The following is a 16642-nucleotide window of genomic DNA, read 5'->3' on the forward strand; positions in this document are numbered from 1 at the left end:
TCTTATTAACAATAGAATGTGATTGTCTGAAACAAAATTTGAAATGAACCCAGAATGTCATCATTTGTTTCTCAAAGCTGAAACAAATTTGTTATACTTTAACAAGAACCCGTCTCTGCAACCAAAGCACCAACGAATTCATCCCCAAAAGCCAAATTAACCTAGAAACCAAATCACGATCTGAATTTTTTTTCTTAAATCTGAAACAAGTTTTCCATGTTTTAACAATAATATTTCAAATATGCTTGAATTGTAAGAGGAAAAAAATCGATACCTGGCCACTCTCCCCGTGACAGATCTTTTCAGCTTCAAAGGCCTAGTGGGATTGAATTAGATTTGTATACGTTAACCCCAGCCAAAAATGGCAGAATCTCCATTGAAGTTCTGGAAATCAATCTAGTACGCAGCACTATCAGAGGGATTGGCACCACTGGAGCAGAAAAATATGGCATTGGAATCGAGAATTGGGAGAACATTTTTTGAGGATCGACACTTGGCTGGCACAAGAGCAGTCGCTTCTCCGATGGATGGTAGACTGGTAAGTGAAGCCGAAAACCCTTTCCTGGTTTGAAGCAGATTTGAGCAGAGTGAGGAGTTGGTTCGTTGTTGTGTCTTTGGGGTATTGTTTGATTGGCAAGAAATAGGAATAGATAGAAAAGAAAGGAAAAGATGGCCAGAAGAATGCTGCGCGGTCAGGTGGCCCTGCATCAACGAGGGAACCATAGGAGTGGAATGGTCAATTCAAGGGGGTTATGTCTGGGCGCAAGGGCCATGCGTTAAGACAGCATTTTGTTTTTCTGAAGAAAAAAAAATAGAACGGAGACACGGACCCCCTCTCTCTCTCTCTCTCTCTATGAAATGATCCATATGTATAGGGATCTGGCTTCTCTCCAGCGCACATCGTTTGGCTGGGGAGCTTTGATCCACATGCCAACACACATCCCGATGTACTAGTGTGTGGATCGAGGCCTCCCCAATCGTACGATGTGCGTTACACATCATGCCACATGCCCAATCCTATTTATAGAGGACAAAGACAGAGAGGATGCATCGGCAAAAGGTGGTGCTCTCCCCCCAAAGAAAACAATATTGCCTATATAATTTTGGGAAAAAGTTATCTGTCTGGGAGTGTGGCCTACACCAGCACTCCCATGAGTCTCTCCTCTTCATGTGAAAAGACATCTCTGCCCTCTTGTTTTAAGGAGGAGAGAGATAGACACATGGGAGTGCTGGCGTAGGCCACACTCCCATATAAAAAACTGCTTCCCTTTTTTAGGGAAAAGAAGTGTCTGGTTGTTCTCGCTAGAAATCAAATCTTGATAGCACTTTTTTCTTTAAATATATTATGGACGTTCAGCTTCGTCCATAAAACTACAACAATTACTCCTTGACTCCTATTTTTTCTTTCGTTTTTTTTATTTTTTTATCTCTTTCCTATTTTCCCTCCTCCCTTTCTCGTGCACGCATCATATACTACATTTTCTTTGGCGTGAAATTAATATGCCAACCATTACCTAAAAAAAAAAATTGAATATTCCAACAAATAGTGTCACTTCTTATATATTCCTTCCCTACATGTTATCCTGATATTTTATCGGAATGAGCCAAAATTTTGATTGGGTTAGGCCTTCTCCCCCCCCCCCCCCCCCCTTTAATGCTACCGCTTAGCTCCTTGGCTTCATAGTCTTTGTATAAATGAGGCCTTGTGCTCTTCTATTCAATATAATCTCCTTTTACCAAAAAAAAAAATGCTACCGCTTAGCATGGTTTTCAATATTGGTTTCCGTTAGTATCTGTATCAGATGGTTTTGCCTTTAATTTTGATAATTTTTTTTTTGATAAATTTGCCTTTAATAAGAACCTCTTTTTTTTTTTGTGTGGATAATAAGAACCTTTGGCCAAATATCAATATTGGCCCCCACCCATATGGATACCAATATTTGAAACCATGTTGCTTAGGGGTGTCAAATTCCATCCCAAACTCATCGGTCTAATTGAAAACGATCATAAAAATACAAACTAGACAACGTTTAGTATGCATTTTAGGTTGATTTTGTATTATTGAATGATAAAATTAGTTATTTTTATTGCTCAAAAATGCACAATCAATCTAAAATGCATTCCAATAATGCATACAAACACAATCTTAATGTTTAATTTTTGTTTTTTAAAAACCAATTGGGCTGGCTGAAAGAAAAATCTATCTCAACCAAAAAAAGCTCGATAACCATTTGTAAAATAGATAAGCAACTATGAAGGAGAATCACTTGAATGCGGTTTTCGACGGGTAGAAAAGTGTTTTGTGCGACAATGGGGGGTATGGTCAACCATTCCTAAATAGTGGCTGAACCCTTCCTGCACAGTGAAAAATATCTTTTTTCAATTTTGTTTATGGACAGAGAATCTCTGTCAGGCTGCCGTGTAGGGACATCAACATGAAAGAGATTTTTACTTTTATTTTTAGCAAATGCAACAGTAAGGGGATTACTTAAATAGATTTTGATTAGCGAACTGGGCAATTGCAAATGTCCCCTGAAGGCTGAAATACTTCATTTTTATTAGCCAAGAAAGACTGTGGGGCCTTCCATTTCCCTGCATGGGATTGCCACATTTCGCACTTGGAGAGAGCTTCCTCGGGAAAGATGCTAGAGCAGAATACCTCCGCAATTTTAAATTTGAAATTTAACTTTAAACTTTCCACCCACAACAAGAACAAACAGTAAATCAAAAAACAGAGAGAAATTCTTCTTCAAGATGGTGATTACCAAAATCAAACCCAGGAATCCACAGTTTTTCAAGCCCATCCTACCTGGTTCTTTTCATGAACTTGTAAGCCTTTTTCATCCATCTCTCTCTCTCTCTCTCTCTCTCTTTCAATCCATTAATCTTTATTAACAAAAAAAAAAAGATTTGTGGTTACTCTAAGTAAATTTGTTGCAGGCGATTCCCAGAGGGTTTCTGAAATACTTAAGAGAAGAGAAGTGTGAGGAAGGAGAAGCTGTGTTGAGAAACAGTGGCAAATCGTGGCGTGTAAAGGTTAATGGATTCTGTTTTAAAGAGGGTTGGTCTGATTTTGCTCGAGATCGTCATCTTCTTATTGGGGATTTCGTGGTCTTCAGACATCAAGGTCACATGGTGTTTGATGTTTTAGTGTTCGATCGCAGTACCTGTGAGAAAGAGTACCCACCATTTCATGCTAAAATTGAAAATGAGGAAGGGAAGGTAGAAAATAGAGGCAAAGAGGAAATTGTTGAGAAGAAAATCAAGAGTAATTTCAAAGAAAAACCCTTCTAATTTTTATTTTTCTTCTTATTCTTATTATGGTTTCTCTTTGTTTGCATTGATGCCATTTTGATCTGGTTTTTAGACTTTAAAGTTTCAGTAAGAACTCGTTCAGGAGCGATTAAGGCAGGCAAAGAATATGCTGCCTCTTGCAAGTTTACAAATCCCTTTTTTGTGGCTCCGGTGGGGAAATATAATCTAACAAAGTATATTATGGTGAGTAGTGTCATTCTCTCTCTCTCTCTCTCTCTCTCTCTGGTTTTGCATGAAACTATGAAATGAGTGTTTTTATGATTAATGGTGGACAGAGTATTCCAAAGGGCTTTGCGAGATCAAATGGTTTGATGGGAAAAAGCGGGTTTGATGTGATCCTCAAAGATCAAGCTCTTCGGTCATGGTCTGTGAAATTAAGACAAAAACTCGATGGTCGAGTGCATTTAGGAACTGGTTGGCGTGAGTTTGCACTTGCAAATCACCTGAAGAAAGAACAAATCTGCATTTTCAGGCTCATTTGCTCAGATAACAACATGTCAGTAATGAATCCTTAAATTTGAGCTCTGAAGACTGCAAACCCAAAAAGTAGAAAATGGAAAAAAAAAATTGATTTGGGGTTGCATTCTTTTAGAGTTTGCAAATATTCATTTCTGAATCTGATGACATTAATTTTGTATTTGATTAATGTGCAGAAAACGTACTTCCTCTGATGATTTCAGACATGAAGATGGGAACGTGGTATTTGATGTCACAGTGGTGGATTCTAAAGCTTCTGGGAGAAAATATCCACCGGCAGATGGGATCTTTAGCATATGTACTACCTAATTGTACCATATGGAATAGTGGGGAACGATCTGGATTGATCATGATATCAAATGTAAAACTTAAATTCAATCATTTACACTCCCTATATCTATGTACCCTTTAGTTGTCCATGCTTCCTCTTTGTAGTCTCGGATTTTTCAATGTCTTGTTCTTCGACTTAAAAAGTCCATTTGGGTAATACATTACTTAACAATGTGATCAGGGGACTTTGGGGTCATTTGTTCACAGAATTTCAGCCTCATGAGGCGTATTTGGTACTAGATGTTTTTCAGGTGCAGGGTTCAATGAGAGTATGCACACATTGGTTTGGATGAGATTTTCAATTCAACTAGGGGTTGAGCAGTCTTTTTGCACACATAGGGAACCATGCGACTGGTTAACATTTTTTTTTTCCTTCAACAATAGGTATACAAATTTCTTTTTGAGACCATCCTAAAAGACAAAAATGGGAAGTCATGGCGGGTAAAACTGAAGCACAAGTAGAATAGCCAAACTTTCATACCAGGTGGTTGGAAAGAGATTTCTTCTCCAAATGGACTCAAATTAGGAGACGCCTTCAGTTTCGAGCTCATTTAGGAGGGAAAGAAAGATGAAGCTTGTTGAGTTCCCAATGCATTGAATTGCTATGTTCTTTTTTATCCCCCTCCCCCACGAATCGTTATCCTCTCCTGTAGTTGCACGGTGCAGTACTGCATTGTGTGGCGTAGCAGAGACCATGTGGCATAGCAGGTCCCATATGGTGCACATGACCTCTACAGTCGCCACATGATGCAGTACTGCACCGTGCAGTAACTGCATAGGATAAAAATTCCTCCCCCCCTAAAAAAAATAGACATTTTTTGTAACAAAAAAAATGTTATGTTTTGTGTTTTGTTATAGGGGAGGGTTCCCTCCGAAACACGTGTGCAGTTTCAGGCAAAACTATGACGGGAAATACAGTAAATAGGGGTTGTATAAGACAGTTTGGGGGAGTGGTGTTACAGTGTTTTGAGTGGGGAAACTGACACCATTGTGCAATTTGGGTTTTGTGCTGGTGTCGTGGAGAACTTAAACCTTTGTTATGTTATTTTTTGGTTGAAAAATGAACCCGGATCAAGTCCTTCTATGGAATTGTTGTCCTTGTATATTGAATTGAGTGGGTCCTACTTCAATTTTTGTTTTTTTTTTAAATGTAAATGACACCTAAGGTAATTCAGATTTTGCGAAATTGCAGCTAAGTTTTTTTTTGGGTGAATAGATTGCAGCTAAGTTACCTAACGTTTGCATATTATGTGGATTTGAATAACAGGAAGTGGGCTGGGCTGGGCTGGGCTGTGGGTTGGAATTAAGGGGGTGGGGCAGGATGAAGATAGAGGAATGTTGAAGGGTTGGACGGGGAAGGGGGCAGGGGAGGATGGGGTGGGGCTGGGTTGCAGGGGAGGGTGTGGTATTGCATGACAGGGTTGAATTGCAAGGGGGCAAGGTTTCAGATGGGGTGGGGTGGGGTTGTGGTGTAGGAGAGGGTGGAGGTGTCCTCAGTAAAAGAAGAGGAAGAAGTAGGCGTGGGTCCGGTCTCTCCCCAATCAAAATGGGACTTGATTTGGGGGGGGGGGGGGGGTGGGGTGGGTTGGGTTTGCCCGAAGGTAAGGATATAAAAGGGTAAAATTAGAAATTAAAATAAAATTGATTAAGCTGATTAGTGTTATCTTGATTTCGGTATCAGAAGCATAATATGTGGAACATTAGAAACCATAGGCCATAGCTACACCACGGGACGCAATGGTTATTACCCATGCCCTTGTGTTCAGGCTAAGAGTGGCCTGCGATGCGCAACTGGGTGGTATTCTCTTTTCTTGATTTTAAAAAAAAAAAAAACAATGGCAAAAAAGAAAAGGTAAGCGGTAGTGGCTTTGTCGTATGTCATAATTGCTCCCCTTTGTACAAGGATCTGGTGTGGGCTCACAATACTCGGATCAAAATCCAGACCGAGCTAAGGTGGAGTAGCACCAAACGTAAACATTAGGGGTGCAAATTTGGCCCTGATGGCCCGAACCCGCCATGAGCCCAAACAGGGCCTGGGTTGAAATACCTTGGCCCTGAGTGCTGGTCAGGGTCAGGAATTTCTAGCCCTGAATTAGGGCCAGGCCGGGTCAGAGTTGAGGCCTCGGGGTGAGCCCGACCTGGCCCAACCAGACCCTGTTTTCTTTTTTTTTCTTTTTTTTTTTGTTCTTTCTTCTTTCTTCTTTTTTGTCTTTTTGTTCTTCTTCTTTCCAACCTTGCAAGCCCATGCATCTTTCTTTCCCAGCCTAACCAGGCCATTCATCTCCCTTTCCCAACTTGGCCAGCCCATACATCTCCGTTTTTCAGCTTGGCCATTCCATGCATCCCTATTCCTCCCCATGGCTAGGACCAATCAAGGTCAATCGAGCCCAACCTTGAGGGAGGGTCAAGGTTGGATTTTTCTGACCTTAAATTAGGGCCGGGTCGGGTCTAAGCCCAATTTGGGCTGAGGTTTTAAAAGGCCTGCTCCCCCAACACCCCCCCTCCCCTACCCCAACCCTGTTGCAGCCCTAGTAAACAACCAAACAAATGCATTATGAGTTTTGATTGCATATTTACACTAGGGTTGTGCCAGGGTCCAAATTGTACGTAACGAATATTCAGAGTAAAACAAAGCAGTACCACAATGCTTGTCATTTCGAACAGATATGATCCGGTTAACAAATATAGATTTTGCCCAAGCTGAAACATTATTACAAGGGTGAAAAAGAGAATAGATTTGCCGGGAAGAGAGCCCAATTATGGTTAGCGGCTAATAGTTTGAAAGGTGGGGCTCAAATATTAATGGTTCTTCGGCTTCCAATGCAAAGCCCCATTACTTTAATCCAAAAGGGTCGGAATTCGAAGAGAAGGAAGTGTTTTCTAGGATTAAAGCAAAAAATTCTCTTACGCATTCGTTTTCTGTGTGTGAGAGAGAGAGAGACTACCTTTTAAAATTCGCATTACACAGATCGTCTTGCTTCTACAGTTGTCATCTCCATAGTATTTGCCTCAAAATGGAAATTGCTCGGAGTAGACAGAGGAAGAAATCTTTCTTCAAACCCATCTTACCTGATTCATTTCATCAACTTGTAATCAAGTCCCTCTCTCTCTCTTTCTCTTCTTGGTTTCAATAGATCTAATTAAGATTGTTAACATGTAAATATATTTGGTCTCAGGCTATTCCAAAAGCGTTTTTATGTCAGCTAAAAGGTGAGAAGTGTGAAACAGGAGTAGCCATATTGAGGAATCATCATCACCAACACAAATTCTGGCGTGTGAAGATGAAGGGTTTCAATTTTGATGAGGGTTGGAAGTATTTCGTTCGAGACCTTAATCTTCGTGTTGGGGATTTCTTAGTGTTCAGACATGAAGGTGGGTTCGTCTTCGATGTTCTGGTGTTCGACCACACAGCATGTGAGAAACATTATCAACATTTTATTGATGTTAATAATAATAAAATGGAAGATCAGACAGGTGAGAAAGAATACAACAGAGAGAATGAGAAACACATCAATAGTAAGTGTTTTTTTTTTTTTTAAATACATTTTCTTTCCCTGTTTCAGTGTCTGATTACTTTTTAATTAAGCTTTTCTTGGTATGGTGTTTCGTTTTATGTGGTAGCTACAGCAAATACCGATACCTTTACCAAATGCAGAGTAGAGAACAGTTTTAAGGTTTCAGTGACGGCAACTAACCTTAAGGAATCTATGATAGTGAGTGTGTCTTATTCTCTTTCTCTCTATTTGTTTTGGTTTGAAAATGTGAGAGTATAGTGTTTTGTTCAGGAAATTCCTGGGGCCTACGTGAAATCTTCTGGTCTTGAAGGGAAAATCTTTGAAATGATTCTGAAACATGGAAAGGGAAGGTCGTGGTCAGTTAAACTGAACCATAAAACAAGTGGTCGGGTTTATGCGAGACGAGGTTGGGGAGACTTCATTGTTGCACATCACTTGGCAATAGGAGACACCTGCGTTTTTAAGCTCATTAACTCAGGGGTTCTGTTAGTAATTAATGGACTCTCTCGATCTCTGTCTCTCTCTTTCTTTCTTTCTTTCTTGCAAATAACTTACAATTCTTTACTTACTTGGTTCAGATACAAAGGAAGTGCAATGGTGTTTGATGTTACTATATTTCGCTCCAACATTGACAGAAGGTGTTTTAAGTCTACTCTCCACCCATACAACTTTAAGTTTTCTAAATTGGTATGGTGCTACAGTTCTTTATTAATTAATGAACCAATTTTTTTTTTTTTTGTTTTTTGGGGATCAATCTAAGAAGTATATGGTTGAGGGACAATGAGTTGTGGTATTGGTTTTACAGCATATTCCAATTAAATTCGCAAGATTGAATAATCTTTTTGGGAGAAACAGCGATGCGTCTCTGAGAGATAAAAAAGGAAGATCCTGGGAAATGAAACTGATTCACAAGAAGAGCAATGAAGACCGCATCTTCATAAAAGGTGATTTGGTTGAGTTTTTCTCTGTAAATGACTTGAAGGAAGGAGATACCTGCATTTTTAAAGTCATTTGGAGGGAGAAGATGCAGGTGATGGAGTTCAAATTGCTTTAAATTAGGTAATGTAGATTTGGTGCTTCTGTTCTACTAATGTTGGCTTGTTTAAACTCGATCGGATATGTTTTGTTAATAGGATCTGCCTAATTATAGCTTCTTGCAATGACAGGACAGCCTTGTTGGCTTATTTCAATTTTCAGCCAAACATAAGGTTGGTGATGTTTTGATTATTGAGGGTAAGTGGCAGTTCTTAAAACTACTTATAAATCTAAAGGACTTTGTATTAACCATTTTATGAAACTTGTGATGCTTTAAACTAATAATACTCGTAGAAACTTTTCCATGCAAATTCAAGTCATGAAGTGAATTTTATAACCAAATATAGAATGATTTGAAAATTTTAATATAATTAGGTGGGCTAATAATTTATTAACAAAAAAAAAGGTTGATAATTACAATTTTTTTTTTTAATGTTTTAAAATTTAATTTCCCTCTGATATGGAATGATTGGAGTTTAGTGTATCAAAATAAATCATTCTACAAGGCCACTGTACTACCTTTGAAACATGTAGGTCTACATGGCCCCTTGGAACTGCTTAGTTAATAACCTTCTTGGTTGGTCATGATGTGGAGTTTTGATGATCCATCTTAACCATATGGCTCACATAGCACAATATTTTTGTCAATTACAAATATTTTTGCTATGCATAAGATTCCTGTTTGGGGTTGAAATTTTACAAAGATAAGGGGATTAATTAGTGGGCTATATTATTAGAGCGATCACAATCATGTTGAAAGTTAGGATGGAAATAGACACAACCCATTGGTTAATGACAGCAGTAGAACGGAAGCTGCAAACATTGACTACTTCACATGGAAACAACAGTCTTTCTTTCTCTCTCAATTCTCAATGTTCTCTATTGATTATTGTGATCTCCAATGGGAGATTATACATATAATACAATATGTGGAACTCATATAAACCTAAACAAACTATACAAAACACTGTTAATGGATTGATATCACATGTGATATGGAATCCTATTACAACTCAAAGATAACTTGTGATAAGGCTATGGACTAAGGAAACCGATCCAATAGTCCAAATCTGTGTACACTTCTATATCGGTTAATACACCCCCTTAAGATAGAAAGTCGTGACCACAAATTTTTAGCTTGTAACGTAAGAATTGAAAACTAGAAGTCGTCAATGGCTTGGTGAAGCTAATTCACTTTGGGGGGGATATGAGTAAGATATTAAGTTGACGATTTGCTATTTGATCACGAACAAAATGGAAATCAATTTGTATATGTTTGTACAAGTGTGGAACACTGGATTAGCAGAGAAGTAGGTGGTGGAGATAATAACACACCACAAGATAGGTTGGACCACTCAAAGGGAAACTCAGGCCAACATTAATATATGATAGTAATCAAGCATGATCATGCAATCTTAACATAAATGCATTGGACATAAAATTTGGCCTTTAGGCTCTATAAACTTAAATATATGGAAAAAAGAACACTAACTGGTCATGTGGTTAGCGTGGTTCTTGTACCTAGACACAGACCAATGCGCTTGTGCATGAAAAAACTGTTCAGGCCCAAGTGAAATTGAAAATCACATCCAAATCAATGCCTCGATGTGCATTTTCATTAGTTACTGTGCTGGTGTAGGGCCTACACTACCAGTTAGCATTCTTTTGCCCTTAATATATAATACATGAGATGCAAATGCCCTAAAGGCAAAAAATTAGACATTAAAGCCCATAATTAATACATAAAATATGCATCTCATTCACAATAAGTTAATTTATTCTATCCTCCACAACCATTACCATGCAAAACATGATTATTGTGCATTAATGTAAAACTAGCACCATGTGGAAGTGAACTTCTAATCCCACATACGCACAATTTCAATGGCATGTTTGTAAATGTAAGCTCTTTACATCTTAGCATGGGCAAATACACAATTTCTATGGGTCATCTATGGGTCAACAACATATGAGCAAGGGCCTTGGGCTAAATTGAACATAATGAGCCAAAACATAATTAAACTAGGCTTAAGAATGTAACAATAATTAGGCCTTAAAACATATAACGAAAATAGGCAAAAAAAAAAAAAAAAAAGGCTGCAATGTTTAAAACAAATTCTATTTAAATAATAGAATCCAAGCTTAAGCTCAACATACATAGCAGACCTAACATATCTCAGTCATAACAGAAATACCCACAAGGTCCACAACAGTAGAATATAAAACCCCTTCTACCAAAAAAAAAAAATGAATATAAAACCTAAGCCCAGACGGCCATACCAAACATTCATCATTTTAAACAAAGTTCAATAACTAAAACCCATCAACAGTCATGGTCTTAAAAATAAATTAACAAGGTATGGCACTCAACTAAAGCCCAATACTGTGCAGCCGCTAAATGACATACTTAAAGCCCAACAGAATATGGATTGTAGTAACTTGATAGCCCAAACAAAGCCCCATTACCCATAAACAATGAGACCCAAGCCCAAGATAACAAAACCCACCTCCGAAAAATGTTCTCTTATTTAAAAACCCACCGTTTATTTATTTATTTATGCGCAAGAGATCGTTACCTGGATACGTGGTCCCTGCACCAGCACAGGGGCTATTGAAACCGCACATACAACATCAACATAGATGGGAATTTTGATTTCATAGGGACAGGATGGTAATTTTGCATACTCCCATGTCTGGCCCAGAGGATACATGATTTGGCAACGTTCTTTTCCCTTTTATTTATTTATGAAAAGAAGAATGCTACCTGGGTCATTGGGTGTGTGCGGCACACAGCCCCTGCACCCAGACACGGTGGAAGCATGACATACCCACATCACAAGCAAGCCAGGAAAAAACAAAAAACACACACACACACACACACACAGGGCTGATGGTACTATATTTTCAGAATGGCCAAATCAGTCTATTCGAATCAGAATTGGTCGAAGCCAATCACGATTCTGGCCGAGATAGAGTGGTTGATCCACAACCCAAAACTAGGGTTACAATAGAATTTGGTCACGATTAAGAACCTGATTCCTAGTTTTGGAATCCTGGTCGAGCATATTGGTGAACTCATAGTGGTTCATTCTGCTGCAGCCCTGGTTTAACCCGAAGTTACTGTTAAGGTTAGCAAGTGGTTGGCAAGGGCAAATATGATCGTCTGATGTAGGAGGGGTGGCAATATTTCACGCTACCAAAAATTTTATTCCTCCACACTGGCTGTGTGGGTACCCTTTACCACGTTCTCTCATATTTTGGCATGTGGGCTTACACTACACTTTCCTCTCTAATTATGTATAGGACTTCTATTGGCGATTAAGGCAGCCAAAGAATATGTTACCTCTTGCAAGTTTACAAATCCATTTTTTGTGGCTCCTGTGGGGAAATATAATCTAACAAAGTGTATTATGGGGAGTGGTGTCATTGTCTCTAGCTCTCTCTGTGTGTGTTTTTTTGCGTGAAACCATGAAATGAGTGTTCTTAAGATCAATGGTGGACAGAGTATTCCAAAGGGCTTTGCGAGATCAAATGGTCTGATGGGAAAAAGCGGGTTTGATGTGATCCTCAAAGATCAAGCTCTTCGGTCATGGTCTGTGAAATTAAGACAAAAACTCGATGGCCGAGTGCATTTAGGAACTGGTTGGCGTGAGTTTGCACTTGCAAATCACCTGAAGAAAGAACAAATCTGCATTTTCAGGCTCATTTGCTCGGATAACAGCATGTCAGTAATGAATCCTTTAATTTGAGCTCTGAAGACTGCAAACCCAAAAACTAGAAAATGGAAAAAAAATTTGATTTGGGGTTGCATTCTTTTGAGTTTGCAAATATTCAGTTCTGAATCTGATGACATTAATTTTGTATTTGATTGATGTGCAGAAAACATAATTTTTTTTCCCCTTGCTTAGAAAGGGTTTCCTTGGAAATTTATGCTCTTGTCCTTGGATCGAGTTTGGATTCATCACGTTACTACGCTTCTTTCTCTGTCTTTATCCTCCGATGATTTCAGATATGAAGGTGGGGAAGTGATATTTGATGTCACAGTGGTGGACTCTAAAGCTTCTGGGAGAAAATATCCACCGGCGGATGGGATCTTTAGCTTATGTACCTAATTGTGCCACATGGAATAGTGAGGAACGATCTTGATTGATCTAGTCCCACATCGGGTGTGTGAGTATGGTGTGTGTTGTGTATATCCGTTATTTCACCGTCTTAAAAGTCGGTTAACCTTTTGAGATTGGTGTGTGATTTGTGTGATTACATTTTCATCAAAAAAAAAAAAAAAAAACGATCTAGATTGATCATGATATCAAATGTAAAACCTAAATTCAATCATTTACACTCCCTATATCTATGTACTCTTTAGTTGTCCATGCTCCATCTTGATAGTCTTGGATTTTTCAATGTCTTGTTCTTCGGCTTAAAGAAGTCCATTTGGCAGTCCTAAAAGTCGGTTAACCTTTTGAGATTGGTGTGTGGTTTGTGTGATTACACTTTCATAAAAAAATTAAAAAAAAAGCCCATTGGGTAATACATAACTTAACAATGTGATTAGGGGACTCTAAGGTAATTTGTTCACGGAATTTCATCCTCATGAGATGTATTTGGTACTAGATGTTTTTCACGTGCAGGGTTCAATGAGAGTATGCACACATTGGTTTGGATGAGATTTTCAATTCGACTAGGGTTGAGCGGTATTTTTGCGTGCATAGGAAACCATGCGATTAGTTAACATTCTTTGTTTCCAAACTTTTTTTTTTCTTCAACAATAGGTATACAAATTTCTTTTTCCACTTTTTAAAGGGTTTGCTCATTTGTGTAAACTAGATGACTCTTTATTATTACCGTGGGATTGAGCTTGTTTTTGGCCTAGGGTTGAGTGGCCATTGTGTTGCGCTCAACTCCCAGGCCGACAGATACATTCGATAGTCCCCTATCACATGTCGAGTTTCAGTACAATTGGAATTTAACAAATGACAAAATAAAGTGTTAAGAATTCAAGAAAATTTCTAGGCTATGAAGAAGGTGTATATACCACCAAAAGAGTGCATGGACATTCATGAGAAATATATGGTTGAATTATTTTGTTAGGTAATAGATATATGGTTGAATTAGGGTTATAAAATTTCATATGTAGCAAATCAAATCATTCTCTATACATCAAACAGTTATAATTGCCACACCCGGCATCATCAGACCAAAAGAAAAGCAAGGAATGAAGAAATTGAACTCCGAAAACCAGTCAAGAAGCCTAACACTTCCAATATCTGTTGTCTGTAAAAATAGTAGTGACAAGAATCATACCGAAGAAAACCCATTTCTTCATGCCCAATTTTACCCTTTAGCTACAATTTTATGAAACATTAGCTACCATAGGTGTCGTTTACCCTAAAAAATGGGAGAAAGAACACACATGCTCGCATAGCGAACGCCGGCCCTAGACACAAGGGCGTATGTAATAACTGCCACATCCCTTGAAAAGATGGACTCATGGACATAACTAGGGATGCGGTGATCATTTTAAGCACCCATGTGTCTGATTGTAGGTGCGGCCTATGTTCACGATACAGTGACTCTCTTTCCCAAAAAGAATAAAAACAATGGCAAAAAGAGACGGTAGGTGTGGTATTGGCTTTGTCGCATGTCACGTAATTGCTCCCCCTTTGCACAAGGATCTGATCCGGACTCTAAATCCAGACCGAGATAAAGTGGAGCAGCACCAACCGTACACATCCAAACAAATGCGTTACCAGTTTTATTGCATATTTACACTTGGATTGAGGGAGGGTCTAACTCCACAAATCCTAGACCCAGCCAAGGTAGAACCGAACGTAACAAATATTCACAGCAACACAATACTTGTCACTAAAACCATACGTTTAATAAAAGCACTGGACCCGTTTCAAACGTTATTCGAACAGATAGAACTCATTGTTATGATCCGGTTAACAATATAGATTTTGCCCAAGCTGGAATATTAGTACAGTAGGGAAAAAGAGTAATAAATAGATTTGCCGGGAAGAGAGCCCAATTATGTTTCGCGGCTAACATGAACTCTCCTTCTCCTCTAGGACCTCCATGTTAATGGTTTTAAAGCTGGGACTCAGAAATTAATTAATGGTGCTTCTGCTTCCAATGCAAAGGCTCATTAATCCTAAACCTAAAGGGTTCGGAACTCGTAACGTACAGTGATCATTCTTTACCGTTCCACCACTACTGTTTCACCTTTATTAATAGGGTTATTTCCAAATATCACCCTGAAAATGGTCAAACTTATAATTGCCTTTTTGAATTTTCACTAATTCCACGTACAACCCTGCTTTCTAAACTAAGTACCACTATAGTCTCTCCCGTTAGACAGATAACGGATCCCAATTTTTTAACATTGATGGACCATTCTACCCCTTGATAGGATAGAATGACAAAAATGCCCTTATTTGAAAGGAAAAAAAAAAAAACCTGCAACTCATCTTCCCCAAATCGATTTGGAGAAGATGAGTTGTAGATATCTTTCAATCCATTTGCAATCATCCCTGCAAACCCCTTTGATTGAACCCATTTGCAATCATCCCTTGAAACCATGTAATGTCCCCATCTTCACATAGAGTTGGGTTCCATGGTCTCCATATTCCTGGGACCAGCATAGGGTCTTTGGGTTTCTCCTAATGGATTGAGAGGATCTGTCACCTATGTTGCGCTTAGTTACAATTTCACTGAAGCAAAGAGCGAGTGGAGTTACAGGTCGCACTCTGATTCTTTTTCAGCAACAATGGTGGCAGTCCAAAGTTGTAGAACAGACACAAATACACTGGGGTGAAGGTTTCATCCATCACTTCTCTGGTTCAGCTTCAAGCCCTAGTTTGTCAATATGGACACGAAAGAAGGAAATGGGAAAGGAAGGTCTGAATGTCGAGAAGGAGCTGAAGCAATTACAATCCAACACTATCTGGCTTAATTGATTTATGCACTTAAAAATGTCTCTCGCCTCCTTAAAATTGATCTCTTTGTCGTTTTTGCTGAGCTGCAGCGCCAAGATCAGGTTTTTCTTGCTATGAAGGTATACGACTTCCATCCCTTATGATAATTTTGTCAAGTAAAGAATTGAATTAGAATATGTAGCTTGCAACATCCTCCTCCCTCAGAAAATAAAATCTTTTAAAAAAAAGGTCTCCATTAACATCATGACCTGGTTTTCACCAACTCTGCATATTGCAAATTAGGATGTCCAAACTCATCTCAGCTCATGTTTCTAGGGAATGATTGCACATGGGTTCAATCAAAGGGGTTTGCAAGGATGATTGCAAATGGGTTGAAAGATACCTGCAACTCATCTTCCTCAAATCGATTTGGGGAAGATGAGTTGCAGGGTTTTTTCTTTTTTTCCAAATAAGGGTATTTTTGTCATTCTATTCTATAAGGGGCAGAATGGTCCATCAGTGTTAAAAAATTGGGATCTGTTATAACATAACGGATTTGTCTAGCAGGAGGGATTATAATGATACTTAGTTTGGAAAGCAGGGATATACGTGAAATTAATGAAAGTTTAAGGGGACAACTATAAATTTGGCCATTTTCAGGGGGGCATTTGAAAATAACCCTTATTAATAAGCTACTGTTATTCGTAGAGAAGGAAGTGTTTTTTAGTATTTAAGCAAAATAGTTGCTTTCTCCCCTCTTCATGGTATATATTGACGGCGAATCTCGATGACTCTTCTCATTCTTCTTTTCCTGTGAGGAGAGAGAGAGAGAGAGAGAAAAAGAAACAGAGTGAGAGAGACAACCTTTTCAAATTCTCATTACAAAGATCTCCTTGCTTGTTTCCAACGTTGCCATCTCCATAGTATTTGCCTCAAAATGGAAATTGCTCGGAGCAGTCTGAGGAAGAAATCCTTCTTCAAACCCATCTTACCTGATTCATTTCATCAACTTGTAATCAACTCCCTCTCTCTTTCTCTCTTCTTGGTTTCAAT

General features: G+C 38.7%; 1 protein-coding gene across 1 annotated transcript; it reads left to right on the plus strand.

The window, feature by feature from the left end:
• Positions 1–2754: 2754 nt before the first annotated feature.
• LOC122668238 (B3 domain-containing protein REM8-like) lies at positions 2755–8691 on the plus strand. Its single transcript, XM_043864828.1, has 10 exons — positions 2755–2829; positions 2941–3268; positions 3368–3498; positions 3591–3811; positions 3969–4068; positions 7299–7596; positions 7744–7835; positions 7908–8122; positions 8216–8324; positions 8443–8691. Exons 1-10 carry the CDS (start codon positions 2755–2757, stop codon positions 8689–8691), a joined length of 1818 nt encoding a protein of 605 aa, XP_043720763.1.
• The last annotated feature ends 7951 nt before the right edge of the window (positions 8692–16642 follow it).

The sequence above is a fragment of the Telopea speciosissima genome, chromosome 7 (assembly GCF_018873765.1).
Source record: "Telopea speciosissima isolate NSW1024214 ecotype Mountain lineage chromosome 7, Tspe_v1, whole genome shotgun sequence".
NCBI classification, from domain to species: Eukaryota; Viridiplantae; Streptophyta; class Magnoliopsida; order Proteales; family Proteaceae; genus Telopea; species Telopea speciosissima.